The sequence below is a fragment of the Hevea brasiliensis genome, chromosome 17 (genome assembly GCF_030052815.1).
Source record: "Hevea brasiliensis isolate MT/VB/25A 57/8 chromosome 17, ASM3005281v1, whole genome shotgun sequence".
Lineage (NCBI taxonomy): Eukaryota > Viridiplantae > Streptophyta > Magnoliopsida > Malpighiales > Euphorbiaceae > Hevea > Hevea brasiliensis.
In genome coordinates, this window is record NC_079509.1 from 12,041,298 (window position 1) to 12,056,534 (window position 15,237).

The following is a 15,237-nucleotide window of genomic DNA, read 5'->3' on the forward strand; positions in this document are numbered from 1 at the left end:
CATGAAGGCAGATTTACAAACACGAATCTCGGGACAAGAGCAAGCATGATGAGATTCGTACTACTAATTTCATATGATATAATATTGTTAAAATTTTAAATACATAAATATATAAAATTAATAAAGTCGGTTGAATGAGTAGAGGGGTTGATGGAAAAATGAATTATCCTAGTTAAGGGCGTAAATGAATATGTCAATCCAAATTTTAAAGAGCTTAAGTTTTTTATTAAATTTTTAGATTTAAGTTCCACTCATTTAAATTTTATTGAGCTCAAGCTCAATTTGTTTTTAGCTTATTTCAATATATATTAATCTCTTTTATCAAGTACTTGACCTTGGCTTATATTTAATTTATTTATTAAGTTTATGAATTCAAATTTAATAAGTTTAACTATTTAAAAAATTATAATTTTATTAGTTATTTAAAACTTGTTTAATTATAGACTTAATAAATTGTAATAATGCCCTTAATTAAAAAATAGCTCTATTTAATTTTTAATTCAATTTCATAACTACGTTTTAAATAATTTAATTATATTATATTTTAAATCATAATTAGTAATATATTATTTTATAAAAGAGTCATAAATAAAATTAATAAATTACTAATGAGCTAGTTTAATGAGTTAATTCACAAATTTATTTAACTCACTCATGAGTTTGTTTAATGAGTTGCTCGCAAATATTACTAAAATAATTGACTTCGTATTAGACAAATCTAAAAATTAGACTTTAATTTATTAAAAAAGAGATAAATCAAATAGAGTTAATTTTTATCAAGCTAAATTTCGAGAAACTTGACTTATATACACCACTATGTGCTATTCCTTACGCAAAAAATAAAGGGGTTATAAAAGAAAATATTGAAGGAAAATAATTAATTGAATATACATGCTAAATTAATATTTATCGTATCTAAGTTTAAATAAATTTAGAAAACATTAATTATTAATTTAAAATGAAAATTCGTGTCTTAGGGCTTAACATACAAAATTAAAAAAATATAAAAGCTAAGAAAAGAATATCTGAGAGTATTCCAAACAATCTTCCAAATTTTAATGTTTCTTGCCAATTTTAAGCTCAAAATTTTAATGGAAAGACATTGATTAACAAAGTGTTTTATAGTAATTATATTAAATTGATGTTCAAAAGGTAAATTTTTCATGGTATAATTCAATTTATGTAAATAAAATTCATCACTTATGAAGAATATATATAAAAAATTTTAAAAATTTAATAATATTGACAGAGTATATTAGTTAGCTAATATATGAACTGTTCACGTCACTATTTAATTTCATAATATAATATTTTACGAATCACATTAAATAGTATTCAATTTAAATATTCTAATAAAAAAATAATATATAAGAGTATTCTCATTTAAAAAATAAAATAAAATAAAATAAATCATTCATATACATATAAAAACTCTTTAATAAAGAAAAATAATTGTATGAGAAGAAAGGAACATGATACATACACATATTTATTAATAATAATATATTTAAAGATTTATTAATTGAAAAATAATAATTAATTTAAATATATATATTTAAAATATATTCCAAATAGGTATGAGAATTATTAAAAAAAATAGAAAAGAAAGAGAGCGAGTCACCATCAATGGCCACCAAAGAGAAAAAGGGGAAAAAAAGAGTAAAAGGAGAGATTGAGAGAAAAGGGACATTACCATAGAAAAGGCTAAAATTAGAAAAATTGACATTATTTATTTATTTAATTTTTAAATTGTATTTTAAATTAATTAATTATTAAATAATATTTTTAACCCTATTAAGAACGTTAATTACCCTATTAATTAACGTTAATTATTTTAGATTTATTTGGTCCATTAAATGAATATTTTGTCTTTAAAAAAAAAAAGTGGGGACAGTTACGTAATTTTGTAGTTATACCCACAACAAATTCAGCGCCATCGTTTCCACGCCCTGAAATGAAAATCCATTTGGTTCCAATTCGAAGTCACGTTAAAGCTCTGCTTTCCGGTTTTAAATTCTCAAATTATGGCTAACATTTCTCAACTCCACCGCTACCTTTACCATGACTCCGCCGTCGACGACTCTCACCAGCGTCATCACAACTACCGCCGTCCACACCGCCCTCGTAACTTAACTGTCGACCATCTCTTCTCCTCTTCCTCTTCTGATCCTCACTCCCCGCACGCCACTCTCCACGACCCCTACCCACTTTCCGAACACACTAATTTCAATATTCGGACCCTGGGCGACGACGACGTCTCGGATCCTGAATCAGTTATCCTCGGAGGCCCAGATCTCCTGGATCGTGAGAATCAGGTTAGTTTCGTGTTGGATCTGTTTCAACAGCGAGTCGAGCAGTCTCAGGTAATGGGTCGTAGTTCTCATTTGGTATCTGATGCGCTTAACGAATCGGACTTTGGTGTTATAGAGGAGGATTGTGAATTGGGTATGGGTAATTTGGAGCTCGATTTAGAGTTAGGCTTTGATTTAGACGGTCACGAGAGTGGTGCGTTTCAAAATATAGGCCATAATCATAGTCACAGTGATAATAATAATGATTATAGCAGAAATATCGTTATCGATGATGATGATGATGATGATTTCTTCGTGGAGAGAAGGATTTCCGGAATTCAATCTTGTGGGGCCGAGTCCACCGTTAGCTTTCGCACAAGTGCTATGAGGGTGGCTGGGTTTGGGTCGGATTCTGATTCAGAGGATAATGAGAACTCGGTAGCTATAGATTTGTATTCAGGGGATGAGTATGGATTGGATCGAGCGAATATTGAAAATGATAATTATGATAATGTTGATGAAGATGATGAGGAAGATGCAACCGTTACTATTCCTCTTTGTTGGGATTCGCTTCAATTGGAGGACCATAGAGAAAACAATGAGGATTTTGAGTGGGAGGAAGTGGATGGCCGTGTTGATGAGAGAGACGTTCTAAGCATGTTTGTTGATGATGAGGAGGCCTCTGTTTCTCTCTCCATCTCGCCCATTATTGCCCCTGAGGATATGGTGAGTGTAGAGAGGGTAGGAGGATTGGGAAATTTGGAATGGGAAGTTTTGTTGAACGCAAACAACTTCGACTCAAATCTGGACCGCATCCAGGACCATAATGCTGAGCTTTATTTTGGGGACCATGATGATTTTATTTACACTTCTGAGTATGAGATGTTGTTTGGGCAATTTGCAGAGAATGAGAATTCATCGATTGGTCGGCCTCCGGCAGCAAAATCTGTTGTTGAGAAACTTCCATATGTGGTTTTGACAAAAGAGGATGTTGAGAATAATAATTCACTTTGTGCTGTTTGTAAAGATGAGATTAATGTTGGAGAGAGGGCAAAGCAGTTGCCTTGCACACATAGGTATCATGGGGAGTGCATTGTGCCCTGGCTAGGGATTAGGAATACTTGCCCAGTATGTCGATATGAGTTGCCTACAGATGATGCAGATTATGAGCGGAAGAAAGTAGCAGCATCACAAGGAGCTGTTACTACTGGCCGTCGCCTTTGATTGGTAATACATTTGTTCATGTATGCTTTTTGATCCTTTTTTTAGTAATAGGTTTGTTAAGAATGTAGATATTTCTGTTGGAGTGCATTGGTTTCCCTTTGTTAGGATAACGATATTCATGACAATTTACTATGTATTTGGGAGAGTATAAGAATATTGTTTTGTTAACATTGTACTCTTGGGAAATTTTTATTTTAATGACGTTTAATGATTTTTGCATTGGTTATGCATTTTTATATCTTGTTATAATTTTAATTGTGATTGGAGATAGAATGTTGTTCACAATAGATGAATTCTTAAACTGATTTATTGTGAGTAGAGGTATAATCTGGAACTATAGATTAAATATAGGCCTTTCAATACTTGTAAATTGGTTATTGACTGCAAGTAACCTGAAGGCAGAATTTTATTTATAAAAGATTTGTGTCATTGTAGCTTGGATTTGCAAACTTGTATTAGGTTGGCATCCCAAAAAGGGTGTTAAATTTCGAATACTTTGGTGCAAAGAATAATTTGGCAAAGCTGTGGGGCTAGAAAATGGTTGTAGCGACTGGGTGGTTTTGTAGAAAGTTCTGAAACTGTAATTTCATCCGAAATTTTGCTTGCGTTCAGTAACAAATTTTTCCCCCTTTTCTATAACTGCTTTTGAGAGGAAAAAGGAAAGATAAAGAGCAGTGCATCTTGTTCAAGTCGTTATAGTTTCCAAACTATTAAATTCTTTCATCAGTGTCGTTTTACTTGAAAGGTGGGCATGGTACAGATGGTTAAGTGAATTATTAGGAGAATACTTTTAATGATACAGTTGGCATGTCAAGTGGCATTGTCATAGAGAAAAGGCATACACATTTACTTATCCAAGTAGGATACTGATTGATTTAGAGTTCTTATAGATTGGGTAACTAGTTTTGACAAAACTAAACTTATGTGGGTAATTGTGCTCAGAATATTTCATTTCATTTCTCTTCAGGTCTACCTACTGTCACCTGGAATTTGGATTATGTTGAATTGGTCGTGGAAGCCTTGTAATCTTTTTTATCATTTACCAGAAAAAAAGGGAAAATCTATCTGCAAGTAAATAAAAGGTAGTTAAATTTTGAAATGATAATGAAGTTGCTTAGAAGCATTTGCTAACTAGAAAAGTAATGCAGAAAAGGCAGGCTAATTGCCACCATCTTAGTCATCATGTGAAATTAACAATTAATGGTAGGCGCAACCGGCAAAGAAAAACTGGTCCAAAGTTGTAGAAAATTGTCCTTTAGGTGGTTCAAGCGAGCTCACTGTTGCTAGTAAAGGGCTTATGTCCTTTGAGAAAATATTATTTGAAGTAGGAATATAATGGGTGTCAAAATGTGGGTAAGCAATTGAGGGAAGGGGGGAATTTGTGGAAGTGCAACAATTTCTTCATCATTAAGATGATTTTTGTTTGGTAGTGCAGCTTCAAATTCGCTTTCTATCGGCGTCAAAAAAGGAGCATAAAAAAGCATTATTTCTCTTTAAGAAAAGGGAAAGCAAGTTAAGTCATCTTGCACAAGAAAGACTCTGATGCCATTTGCTTCTGCCAATTATGGCTTCATTGATGCCCTTCCAAATCAAGAAAATGAGGATGCTGCATAACAAAAGCCAACTTCAAACCCAAACTTTTCTTGGCCATGGCTTGATAACAGTTGATGTTGGACATTTGATCAAATGTTTCTGGTTGTGGAGTAAAATAGGTGTGTTTTTATATATTTGTAAATTTAATTGTAAGATTTTTATACAATTTTTGTCCTCTTATATATATATATATATATATATATATATATATATATATATATATATTTCATTTTAAGGTTTTATTTATTTCATAAAAAATAAATTATATATGAAAATATTTTTTATTAAAATTATTTTTTAAAGTAATATTTTTATGAAAATATTTTTTTATTATTTATTTATAATATTAAATTAATAATATATATAATTTATTTATGTTATATCTGAGTAAGTGTTTTCACATTTTAACTAATTGTCAAAATTATTTAAAAATAACTTAATTTCTCTTTAATTAAGAAAATATTTTTTATTAATTATTTTAAAAGTTCTAAACGTTAAAAAATGTAAAAGGGAATTTTTCACAAAATAAATAAAATCCAAATGATAAAATTAAACTACTGTTATTATCGCTTTAAAATTTATTATTATTATTATTATTATTATTATTATTATTATTATCTATAACTTCTTTTTTTATAGTGCTTACCTTGATTTAAGACAAGTTTGAGACTTTAGATTTTTTATTTTATCAAGATTCGGCCATATTTACGCTATCATAGTGATGTTGGAACTAACACTTTATAGTGAGAAAAACTAAAAAAAAAAAAAGTTGCGGTCTTAACCACCTTTTAACGAAATTTTAGAATTAATGCTAATTATGTGAAGATAAATTTCTAGAGATACTGCCAGTATAGTAAGAACAACAGAAAGAATAAAGATTATGCAACATTACAAGTCACCTAAAGAACATCCTACTCACCATCATGATTATTTATCTATTTATTTATTTATTTTTCCATTATAGGAGTATATTTCATGTTGGAATTGAAGATCTACAGCTACAAGGTTGTGTAATCTGGTTGTTTTAACCATGTTTTTTGTCAAAAAGCATGATTAGTAGAGCCTAACCATTAATTCTAACTTTTTATCTTCTTCAAATCATCCCATTAATATTAGATTCACATGTTGCTTGCATCAATTTATTTATTTATATATAAACTTTATATATTATTTATTGTCTTTTTATTTTGTTACACGTATGATATTAGCACAATTGGATTTTTTATCCAATAAAATATTTTCACTTAACTTTATTCAGTGAATGAAGTTATCACTCACCTACTAAATTTAGGTTTAAATGCTTGTTAAAAAAAAAAATTAAGAAGCAGAAACTTTTAATTGTTGCACAGCTACCCCCATAATAAATAGACAAAATAAGAAGATAAATGTGATTTTTCCCCCTTATAAATTAGAGTTGTCATCAATAAGATCAAATGAGAGTTCGATCATTTGACATAATCCCATTTGCCCAGTCCCAAATTAGGGTTTTTCTTCTATCTTATGCAGAATGTGATTGAAAACATTTAGGACTATAGAAAATATCACAAATGAAACCATAGATTTGATGCTCAAATTCTTTAAAAAAAAATGAAAATAATAACTCTTTTTCAAATATTAGTTGTTCCACAATAATTTAAAAGTACTTTGTTTTAAATTGAAAGAAGTAAAGAGGTAATAATTCGTCAACCTTTGTCTCAACAGAATTCCTCAAAATTCACCACCATAATTTACTTTTGACACTAAGATTGATTGCTTTAGTTTCTTCTTGTGCATTATAATTAATGCATCAATTTGTAAATATTGATGCTGACATTGAGAGGTAGGTTTTATAGATGTAAAGTGCAAGAATTGGTAGCTGAGCTCAAATGCGTAAATGACATGAAAATTTGCATTCATTTTTTCATGCACATCAAGCCACATACGCCTTCTATAAAAGATCATCATTCTTGCATAACAAGATGCTCTCTCATTCTAGCTAATTGGTGAAGCATCATCTTTATAAACCCAATTTCTCCCCTTCGAGATTCCTCCCTCCCTTTGCGCAAGCCACTTCCATGGCCATGAAGCCACAGGAAATCAAGGGACTCCAGTGTCTGCCTCATGCAAATTCGTTACAGAATCTTCCTACTCTGTCTCCTTCCGTAGCCAACCTCAACTTTGAATTTCAACCAATTAAGTCCACAGGCTACCCTTATTCCCATGCAAATTTATCGAAAAATCCAGAATCCAACTCAAGTTTCTTCAATGGATCATTCTCATCCATTTCCCACTCCATATATCATCTCCAAACACCTCAGTTCTCAGTGCAGACTCTACTTTAAACGAAACAAGTGATCACCAACTGGGAATTTCCCATGAGAGGAGACTCAAGAGGATGATATCCAACAGAGAATCTGCTCGAAGATCACGTCTACGCAAGAAGAAGCAAATCGAGGAGTTCCAATGTCAGCTTAATCATCTCCAAACCACGAATCATCAGCTTTCTGAGAAGGTTACCCGGTTGTCAGAGAACAACCACCAGATCCTTCAAGAGAATTCTCAGCTCAAGGAGAAAGTGTCTTCTTTTCAAGTCGTTCTGTCTGATCTGTTGACACCTATTAGAAATGTGGAAGAGAGCATCTACGATGCCAAATGCCTTCGAGGGGGAAATTCAAATTGATCAATCTATAATAAGTATCATTACAAGGATATCTCCCGGGGATTAAGTGCATAAAACTACCTAATTAAAGAGCTGAATTTGTCACTTGGTTTTCACTTTGTTGAGGTGACCCAGTAATGTTATATTTAGAGGTTAATGCCTTGCTCTTTACACTTCCCTAAAACAAACAGAAAATTAAAGAACTTCTCAAGTAAAATGAGTGGATATGACCCTGTAGTCTGCTTTGGTCTGTTAAAATATTCAATCATCACAGATTCGTCTGAAAGCTCTCGCTTTAAATGAAATCAAATGTTTTGGTAAAGAAGCAGGAAATCAGAGAGGAAGAGTACAAGGTGCAGTAAAATAGGAATTATAAAAACAAGAAGCATAACAGCTGGGAAAAAAAAAAAGGAAGGAAGGAGAAGACATTGAAAATAGCCTGAACTCAGCCACTGGATGACCAACAAAAGCTCTCTACTTTATCGCCTGAAATTCGGGACTTCGTTGAATTTATGGCCCCTTGTCATATTGGATACGGAATATTCTCTTTATATATATATATAAGGTAGTTGGTCGGAAATGAATTATGAACAGAGTTTCTTCAACCGAAGACAAAATTTGGTAATAACAATCAATGGCAAAATCATTCTCTCACACCACATAACAGCGCCTACAAGGCTACAACCTCTTTTCCATGCGTTGATCCTAACAAATAATCATTCTAATCAATGATTTTCCATTTACTGGTCTACCATGGGAGTTACCTCTTACAATTTTTTAGAGAAGCCTTGCAGCCAAATTCTAAGATGGTTCATTTGTGAAACCCCTCAGACTTGGTGAAGTGCTAACCATCAGGTTATTTTTCTAGGTCATTGCTCCAGGCCTACACTCAGTAAGTTACAATGACCAATCCAAAGGACTAGAGACCCTCGAAAGACGCATTTGTATTCATCAGTACAAGCCCATGATTGCAAACATATATAGAATAATTCTGCAAGCGCCTGAAGGAGGCATTTGAAAATCATTCTAGCATCCATGCTATTCTGCATCTACAACTATCTTAATCCCTTGTGCATAAAATATATATGATTCTTCAATTCGTAAAATTATCAACATAAGTTACTCATAAATCAGTAGAAATAAGAGAATGAATAATGAACATGACTTTTCTTTTTGATAACTAGAAAGGTATTAATATTGAATAACAGATGCAATGGCTTGATTGCTAAGCTTGAAGACACAAATGCATCAATATTGCCATTTCTAACACGTGGATGGGAAATTAGGATGAAATTTTTGTTCATTTTATATCTTTGTCTACATCATTCATATCTAGCTATATACAATACCGCATTTGAGAAGAAGGAAGCTACTGTTCTCCTTGGTGGGTGCTTCCATTGGAGACGCTAATCAGCCTTCTGATGTTGAACCAACGTTGCCCTGTTCCTCAAAGCCCTTCACTGGGTCAGCAAATGATTGAGTAGAAGGCCACCTAGACAAAGATGGCAAAGCAAACTTAGCTTAGGTTAAAGCATATGTGATACCATGTAGTAGGATCTACTATCGTATAAACCTATTTTATTGCACAAAAAATTCATTCTACCTGCTTGACATTATAGTCTCATCACCCATTCTCAATCTCTCATCAAATACGTCTCCTGAAAGAAAATAAAACAACAGATAACTTCAATAATCACAATATCATAATGATAAGGTCAACTGTCCATCAAATAATTATAAGTAGGACTTGAGAGTATTAGTGTATAATGGTATTTCATTAAACTATCACAATACAATGAACCTCATAGTTACCTATGAAGGGACAATCTATCCAAATCAAATTCAAGAATTGTAGGCATACTAATTGAGCATAAACTGTGTAAAACATAGAGGAAAATTACGACAATCGCCATAATAAATGAACTAATTAACCAGAACAATGAAACTAGAATGAAAAAGTCATAGAAACAATATAGAGTCAAAATAGATTGGACCATGTAAACCAGTTAGAAAGTCATATTAAGAGAGCACAAAAGAAATTATGGGAAACTGTTTACCGCCATAAAGATTCTTCTTAGAGAAGTATTTTGCCATCAAACGATGGGTGTAGTCAGCTTCATATTTCCTGTATTTGTCCATGATTTCTGCACTGTCAAGTATCCTAACCATGGTGAAAATAAACTGCAGTAAGAATATCTTACACTGCCCCATAGAAACTAGAAACTGGCAAAACTAATTACTAATCAACTATGTATGTTTCAAGACTAAAATAGTTGATAACTGCCACAGAGATTTCCTCTACAACAACCACCACCCCACCCCCCTTAGGCGGCCCTTAACATTGTTCCATGTGATATTCAGAACGCCATCAAACAGAATTTTTTTTCTCAAAAAAAAAAAGCAACAGATTTTAAGAACCTTGAGATATTGAATTGCTTGCTTCTGGGCAACTCAACAGAGGTCATCCTTAGAACAATTCAATGAAAAGAAGAAATAAATAAATAACAAATAAGAAAGAAAATGCTTACTATCACCATTAAACAACATTGTCCTATCATTTTCAAAAGTTTCACTCTCACGACAATTTCTCAACAATCTATCACGACTCAGAGGCTTCAATTTGTTTAACAATTTCTTCCCTATCAACAAAGGAATAACGAAATAATTTGTAATATACATGCAGGGGAAAAGAAAGAAGATAAATGGAAATTAATCTCCAACAGATATAGAATTTGACTTGAACAAATCACATGCCTAAGGAAGGAGAAACGAAATCAAACTCCCTCCACCATAGAGAGAAAGAACTCACTGGAAATGAGCTACGTCGGGCTTTTCCTGGGGGACATCGGGAACACCAGTCTTGACAGCACCATCTTCAACCTTAAACATAGCAAAAACCCCAACGGGTCCAGTTTTCAGTGACACAAAATCGCGAGAGCACAGATCTAGAGAAAGAGAGAGGACCTTTGGGGGCATTATTGGAGTCGCGGAGTTCTGGGAATTGGAGGCAGAGGGTGGTGATGGTGGTTGTGGAGGTGGTGGTGGTGGCGGCGGCGGTGGTGATGCCATTTCTTCTTATTATTATTCAGAACTGGTTCGCCCTCACATTGATAGTGAAGCGAGACAGATCTGCTCTCGCTGCCGGCAGTTTTCTTTAGTGCGACTCACCCTCGAACTCTCGAATCTTACCAATAAATTAATCTCTCCCTCCATTAGTTGAAAAATAAAATTATTTTTTTTAACTGCAAAAAATAAAATTATTTCTTTAGAACTGATTTCTTTACATTTAATTTTAATTAGCTTATTTTAAAATAATAATAATAGTAATAATTAGCTAGCTGTAAATAAAATGATTTTTTTTAAGAGAAGGCAAAATAGAAATAGAAATATTCCTGTCCAATTACTAATTTTCATTTGCAAACATCTAATAAATTTATTGTATTTATTTTCATGTTCCGACTTTTAATTTTTATATTTTGACTAGTTTTTTTTTATAAATTTTTAATATAAAATTTTTATTTTGATTCAATTTTTTTATTTTTATATATTAAATGTAAATTATTATAATTGCCAGCACAGTATAATAAATGCATTAAAAATAATTAATTCAATTAAAAATTTATTGATTTTAAAAATAAAATTATAAGGTCAAATGTAGCATAATAAAAAAAATTGAAGGTGCATCTATTTTTTAGGTAAAATTCAATATGATAGTGTGATAATATTAAAAGAAAAAGAGTTTACCATGGTTAAAAATATAATTGTATGTACATTCAAACATAAATATATATATCTGGAATTGAATGAAAAAAATAATGCTGTATTTTTTTTTATTCCACAGATATCTCCAATTCAATAGATCAGAATTAATTATGTTCATATTGGGTTAATTTACTAAAAGAAAAAGTACTCTCCTGATAAATATCTCATTCATCTATGAGCATTGAACACTCGACCTCACTTAAAAGATGAGAATATCAACGACGTGTTATTTGACATTATAAGTTGAACTCAAAATCTCACAGCTTTTACTACTCTAGTACCACTAAACTAAAATTAATTGATTATTTATCAGTAAGTATAAATTTCTGCACTACATAAAAATAAATAATAATCATACACCATATAAAAATACATTTTTCATATAAAATATAAATTAGATAAGCAAACATGCATGGGTAATATTAATTATTGGAGTACATAGTAAAAAGAAAGGAATACAAATTAACCACACAATGGAAGTAAATTTATAATTGTATAGACGATCCAACAATTAATAAATGAGATAAATCGATCTGGTTTACCATGAAATTATAGTCTTTGAACCATGAATAATTAATATTGTTTATCACTTGGGGCACTTGGGAGGGCATAATATCTCATGTGAGGAGGCAATCAGGCCAGAACACATTAACTTGTGCTTCATTATCCCATCCAGACGAGCTCCCATTTCAGGCGTCAGATGATTCTCCCAATCTCCTACCTTTCCCTTTCTAAAGAATATGTTATTGTCAATCGCCATGGGTGTGTTTTCACGATGCTTTCCACTTTTATTCACTTGCAGGTTGCTCAGATTCTCAAAATTACAAAATTCTGTAATCTTATGTGCTACCCCATTTTCCTCTTCCAATGAGGTGAAAGGGTAACCCATGAACTCTGCTAATTTCTTCACGTAAAAATAGGTATCTTTCTGCATTTCCTCGTACTTCAAGAACAGTATCCTATCAGGAAACTCTAACTTTGCCTTCCAATACCCTAAAACATGATCCCAGTAGGGTCCGTAGGTTAGAATTCCTCTGCAAAACAGCTCAAACGATTCTTCCATGGGAAGGGGTTCGAAACCCATGAATGCCAGTACCTTGCCAACATAAAACCAAGTGGAAATGAACACATCCTTGGGGTCCCTCCATATGTAGACAATTTTACAGCCAGAATCAATAATAGATTTTGGCAATGAAGTGTACGGAATGTGTGTATTCAAAAGCTGAATTTCCATGTCTCGCCTACTGTATTCTTGTGCAAGATCAACCTCCAAGAAAGGGATACAATCATGTGGTCCCTTGCTGAGTAAAGGGTTACTTGAAGTATCGAAGCTTGCCCGGGTAAAAATGGCAAAAGCTAGAGCCTTAAGCCAAGTGGTGCCAGTTTTCATGCAGCTAACCAGGAGTATATCGGTGGATCGAGCCTTGAAATGGTCTTGAGCAGAGAGGATTCCTTCCAAGAAGAAGCCTGTGTACCAAAAGCCTTGGTACTGATAGAGATCATCACAGGACTTGGCCCAATCTTTTTCTCTAGGCAAAGTAGACATAATCTCTCCGTATTTGTTAACAGTGGCGTCTTTAATCGGAGGGTCTTCATGGACTTTCTCGTCTTCATTTTTGAGAAGATGGGAAGAGGAAGAGGAGTCCATGACGATAGTTAAGCTAAGGCAAAAGAAAGAAATTAGAAAGAGACGGCCATTAACGGGCACATATAACCAAGCCATGCACCCTAAGTTAAGGAAAATAAGCATCGACATTGAGCAAGCAACGCAACTTTTTGCGGATGACAACTGCTCTCTGATTCTTCCATGAGATACAAGCGTGGATCCAGGGCTTGGAAAATATCAATTTATTTTATACATGTGAATCCTTAATTTTATATATTATTATCTACAAATTCAAATGAAATTGTTATGTGCCATTGGGCTTGCTCAGGGAAAGAAAAAAAAAAAAAAAAAAAAAGAGTCCACTCCACTGGTTGTAGTTGGACGGGCCTATCATAGCGTCATTTCTGCATCAGCGTGACCCAAGTGGGTATCATACACAAAATAAATTCCACAAGTTTGTTCTTTAGCTATTTCTTAAGTCCAAGTGTGGCTTTCAGAAGTTCCACAGAGCATCTCAAAGTGTAAGATTTTTGTGAAATTGGAGTCAAAATAAGCAACTGCATAAATCAAGTAAAAGCCAAAGTGTACTCACCATGCATGTGAAATTTATTTTTAAATTTTACATGAAAAATTGAGCTGCAAAAATCATGTTGGAATTAATAAAAGCATTTTTAATATTAAATCAAATTTATATTAATATATATTTAATTTAAAAATATTAAAATCATTTTGAAAAATAAATATAATTTTATTACACACAGAGAAAGAGAAGGAAGAGTGATGTGGCTCTTGGAGATTGGAAGAAGAGGGGTGAAAGTTGGATAATCCAAATCCCTAATAAAGAATGTATGAAAATCACTTAACATTGAGCACGTTTCGTGGAGGAGGGTAAATTAAAATGTCTACCGTTTCATTGATTAAGACACGATACAAAAAGTGCCATATTCATGGAATCTGGTTTATTGACCCTTTTATTATTATTATTATTATTAATTTTTTTTTTATTACATTACAGTTAATCTTAGAGTTCAACATTTTTTTTAATTAATTAATGTTTCCAGTAAACTCATGTTATATAAAAGTAAATACTGATAGAATTATTCAATTCTATTCAGTATCATCAAATTCATGATTCATAGAACAATATTAATTAGAAAAATGAAATTAATGACAAATACTTCAAGATAAAAGAATGTTATTTAGCTTTAATATATGCTATTAAAGATATTTTTAAAATTTTAATCAAAATTCCTAAAAAAAAAATGCATTATAAATAGATTGTAACCAAAACCTAAAAATAATAGGATTAATTTATTAGCAAATGAATTAATGAGAATTAGTAACATTTTATTTTTTTAATAAAAATTAAGAAAATATTTCATTAATTATAAATAGTATATAAAATAGAAGTATAAATAAAAATTTTATATTTTTATATAAATAAAATTAATTATTTATATAAAACTTAATATATAAAATTTAAATTTGATAGTGTTGATAGAGTGTAAATTGACTAATAGAGAAACTGGGTCCGGCGAGAACTTTAGCATAAAGAACATCAAAGCGACACGTGTGCACTTAATCAAACTTGAGATCATGCGATCGTGAGCCTTGATTAGTTGCTGCTAATCCCGAAATTCCCGTTTTCTTACTTTATGCCGAGAATTATCCTGTGTGCCGCGGATCTTGTTACTTCTTTGTAATCCTTGTCCTACTCATGCAATTAATACCAGCATAAACAAATTTGAATTTAATGATAAAAATAATATAAAAATTAAATTTCAATTACTTAAAAAGATTTTTAATTGATTAAATATATAAATGATACCAATTATTTGATTATATATAATATTTTAAGAATAATTTATATTTTTATAATACATATAATAATTTTATGAAATTTACACCTAACTTAAATTAATTAATATTCCGAAATGAATGAAGGTACATCTCCACCTGATATTACATTAGTAAAGTCAGAATCATAATCAAATTCTCTAGATACCAAAGATGGAAACAAAATAAATGAGCAATAAAAAGCAAAACGACATTCCATAAATGGGAGAGCTTATAAGGAAGGAAGTACGGTACGAATCACATAAAATCACAGGCTGGTTCCTTTG

The 15,237-nt window shown here is 31.8% G+C and overlaps 3 protein-coding genes and 1 pseudogene across 6 annotated transcripts; 2 read left to right on the forward strand and 2 right to left on the reverse strand.

Annotated features, from left to right (window-relative positions):
- Positions 1–1,897: 1,897 nt before the first annotated feature.
- Positions 1,898–5,274, forward strand: LOC110643899 (uncharacterized). Of its 3 annotated transcripts, XR_002492724.2 has the most exons (3): positions 1,898–3,518; positions 4,483–4,597; positions 4,951–5,274. XR_002492724.2 is itself a non-coding variant. In XM_021796431.2 (2 exons), exon 1 carries the CDS (start codon positions 2,025–2,027, stop codon positions 3,513–3,515), a length of 1,491 nt encoding a protein of 496 aa, XP_021652123.2. In that variant the 5' UTR covers positions 1,898–2,024; the 3' UTR covers positions 3,516–3,518; positions 4,951–5,274. The 3 variants fall into 3 exon arrangements, 2 of the variants coding, with proteins under 2 accessions (XP_021652123.2, XP_021652122.2); XM_021796431.2 differs by lacking the exon at positions 4,483–4,597; XM_021796430.2 differs by lacking the exon at positions 4,951–5,274 and having other exon boundaries at positions 4,483–4,614.
- A 1,818-nt stretch (positions 5,275–7,092) lies between these two features.
- LOC110643914 (basic leucine zipper 43-like) lies at positions 7,093–8,153 on the forward strand (annotated as a pseudogene).
- A 741-nt stretch (positions 8,154–8,894) lies between these two features.
- On the reverse strand, positions 8,895–10,942 carry LOC110643885 (sulfated surface glycoprotein 185). 2 transcript variants are annotated; one of them, XM_021796410.2, is made up of 6 exons: positions 10,711–10,942; positions 10,556–10,626; positions 9,804–9,907; positions 9,559–9,621; positions 9,350–9,404; positions 8,895–9,238 (listed from the first exon to the last, which is right to left on the reverse strand). In XM_021796410.2, the coding sequence occupies exons 1-6, from the start codon at positions 10,813–10,815 to the stop codon at positions 9,157–9,159; spliced, it is 480 nt and encodes a 159-aa protein (XP_021652102.2). In that variant the 5' UTR covers positions 10,816–10,942; the 3' UTR covers positions 8,895–9,156. The 2 variants fall into 2 exon arrangements, with proteins under 2 accessions (XP_021652102.2, XP_021652103.2); XM_021796411.2 differs by lacking the exon at positions 9,559–9,621 and having other exon boundaries at positions 10,711–10,935.
- Positions 10,943–11,984: 1,042 nt separating this feature from the next.
- On the reverse strand, positions 11,985–13,307 carry LOC110643912 (cytosolic sulfotransferase 16-like). Its single transcript, XM_021796447.2, has one exon. It carries the CDS (start codon positions 13,262–13,264, stop codon positions 12,095–12,097), a length of 1,170 nt encoding a protein of 389 aa, XP_021652139.1. The 5' UTR covers positions 13,265–13,307; the 3' UTR covers positions 11,985–12,094.
- Between the last annotated feature and the right edge of the window lie 1,930 nt (positions 13,308–15,237).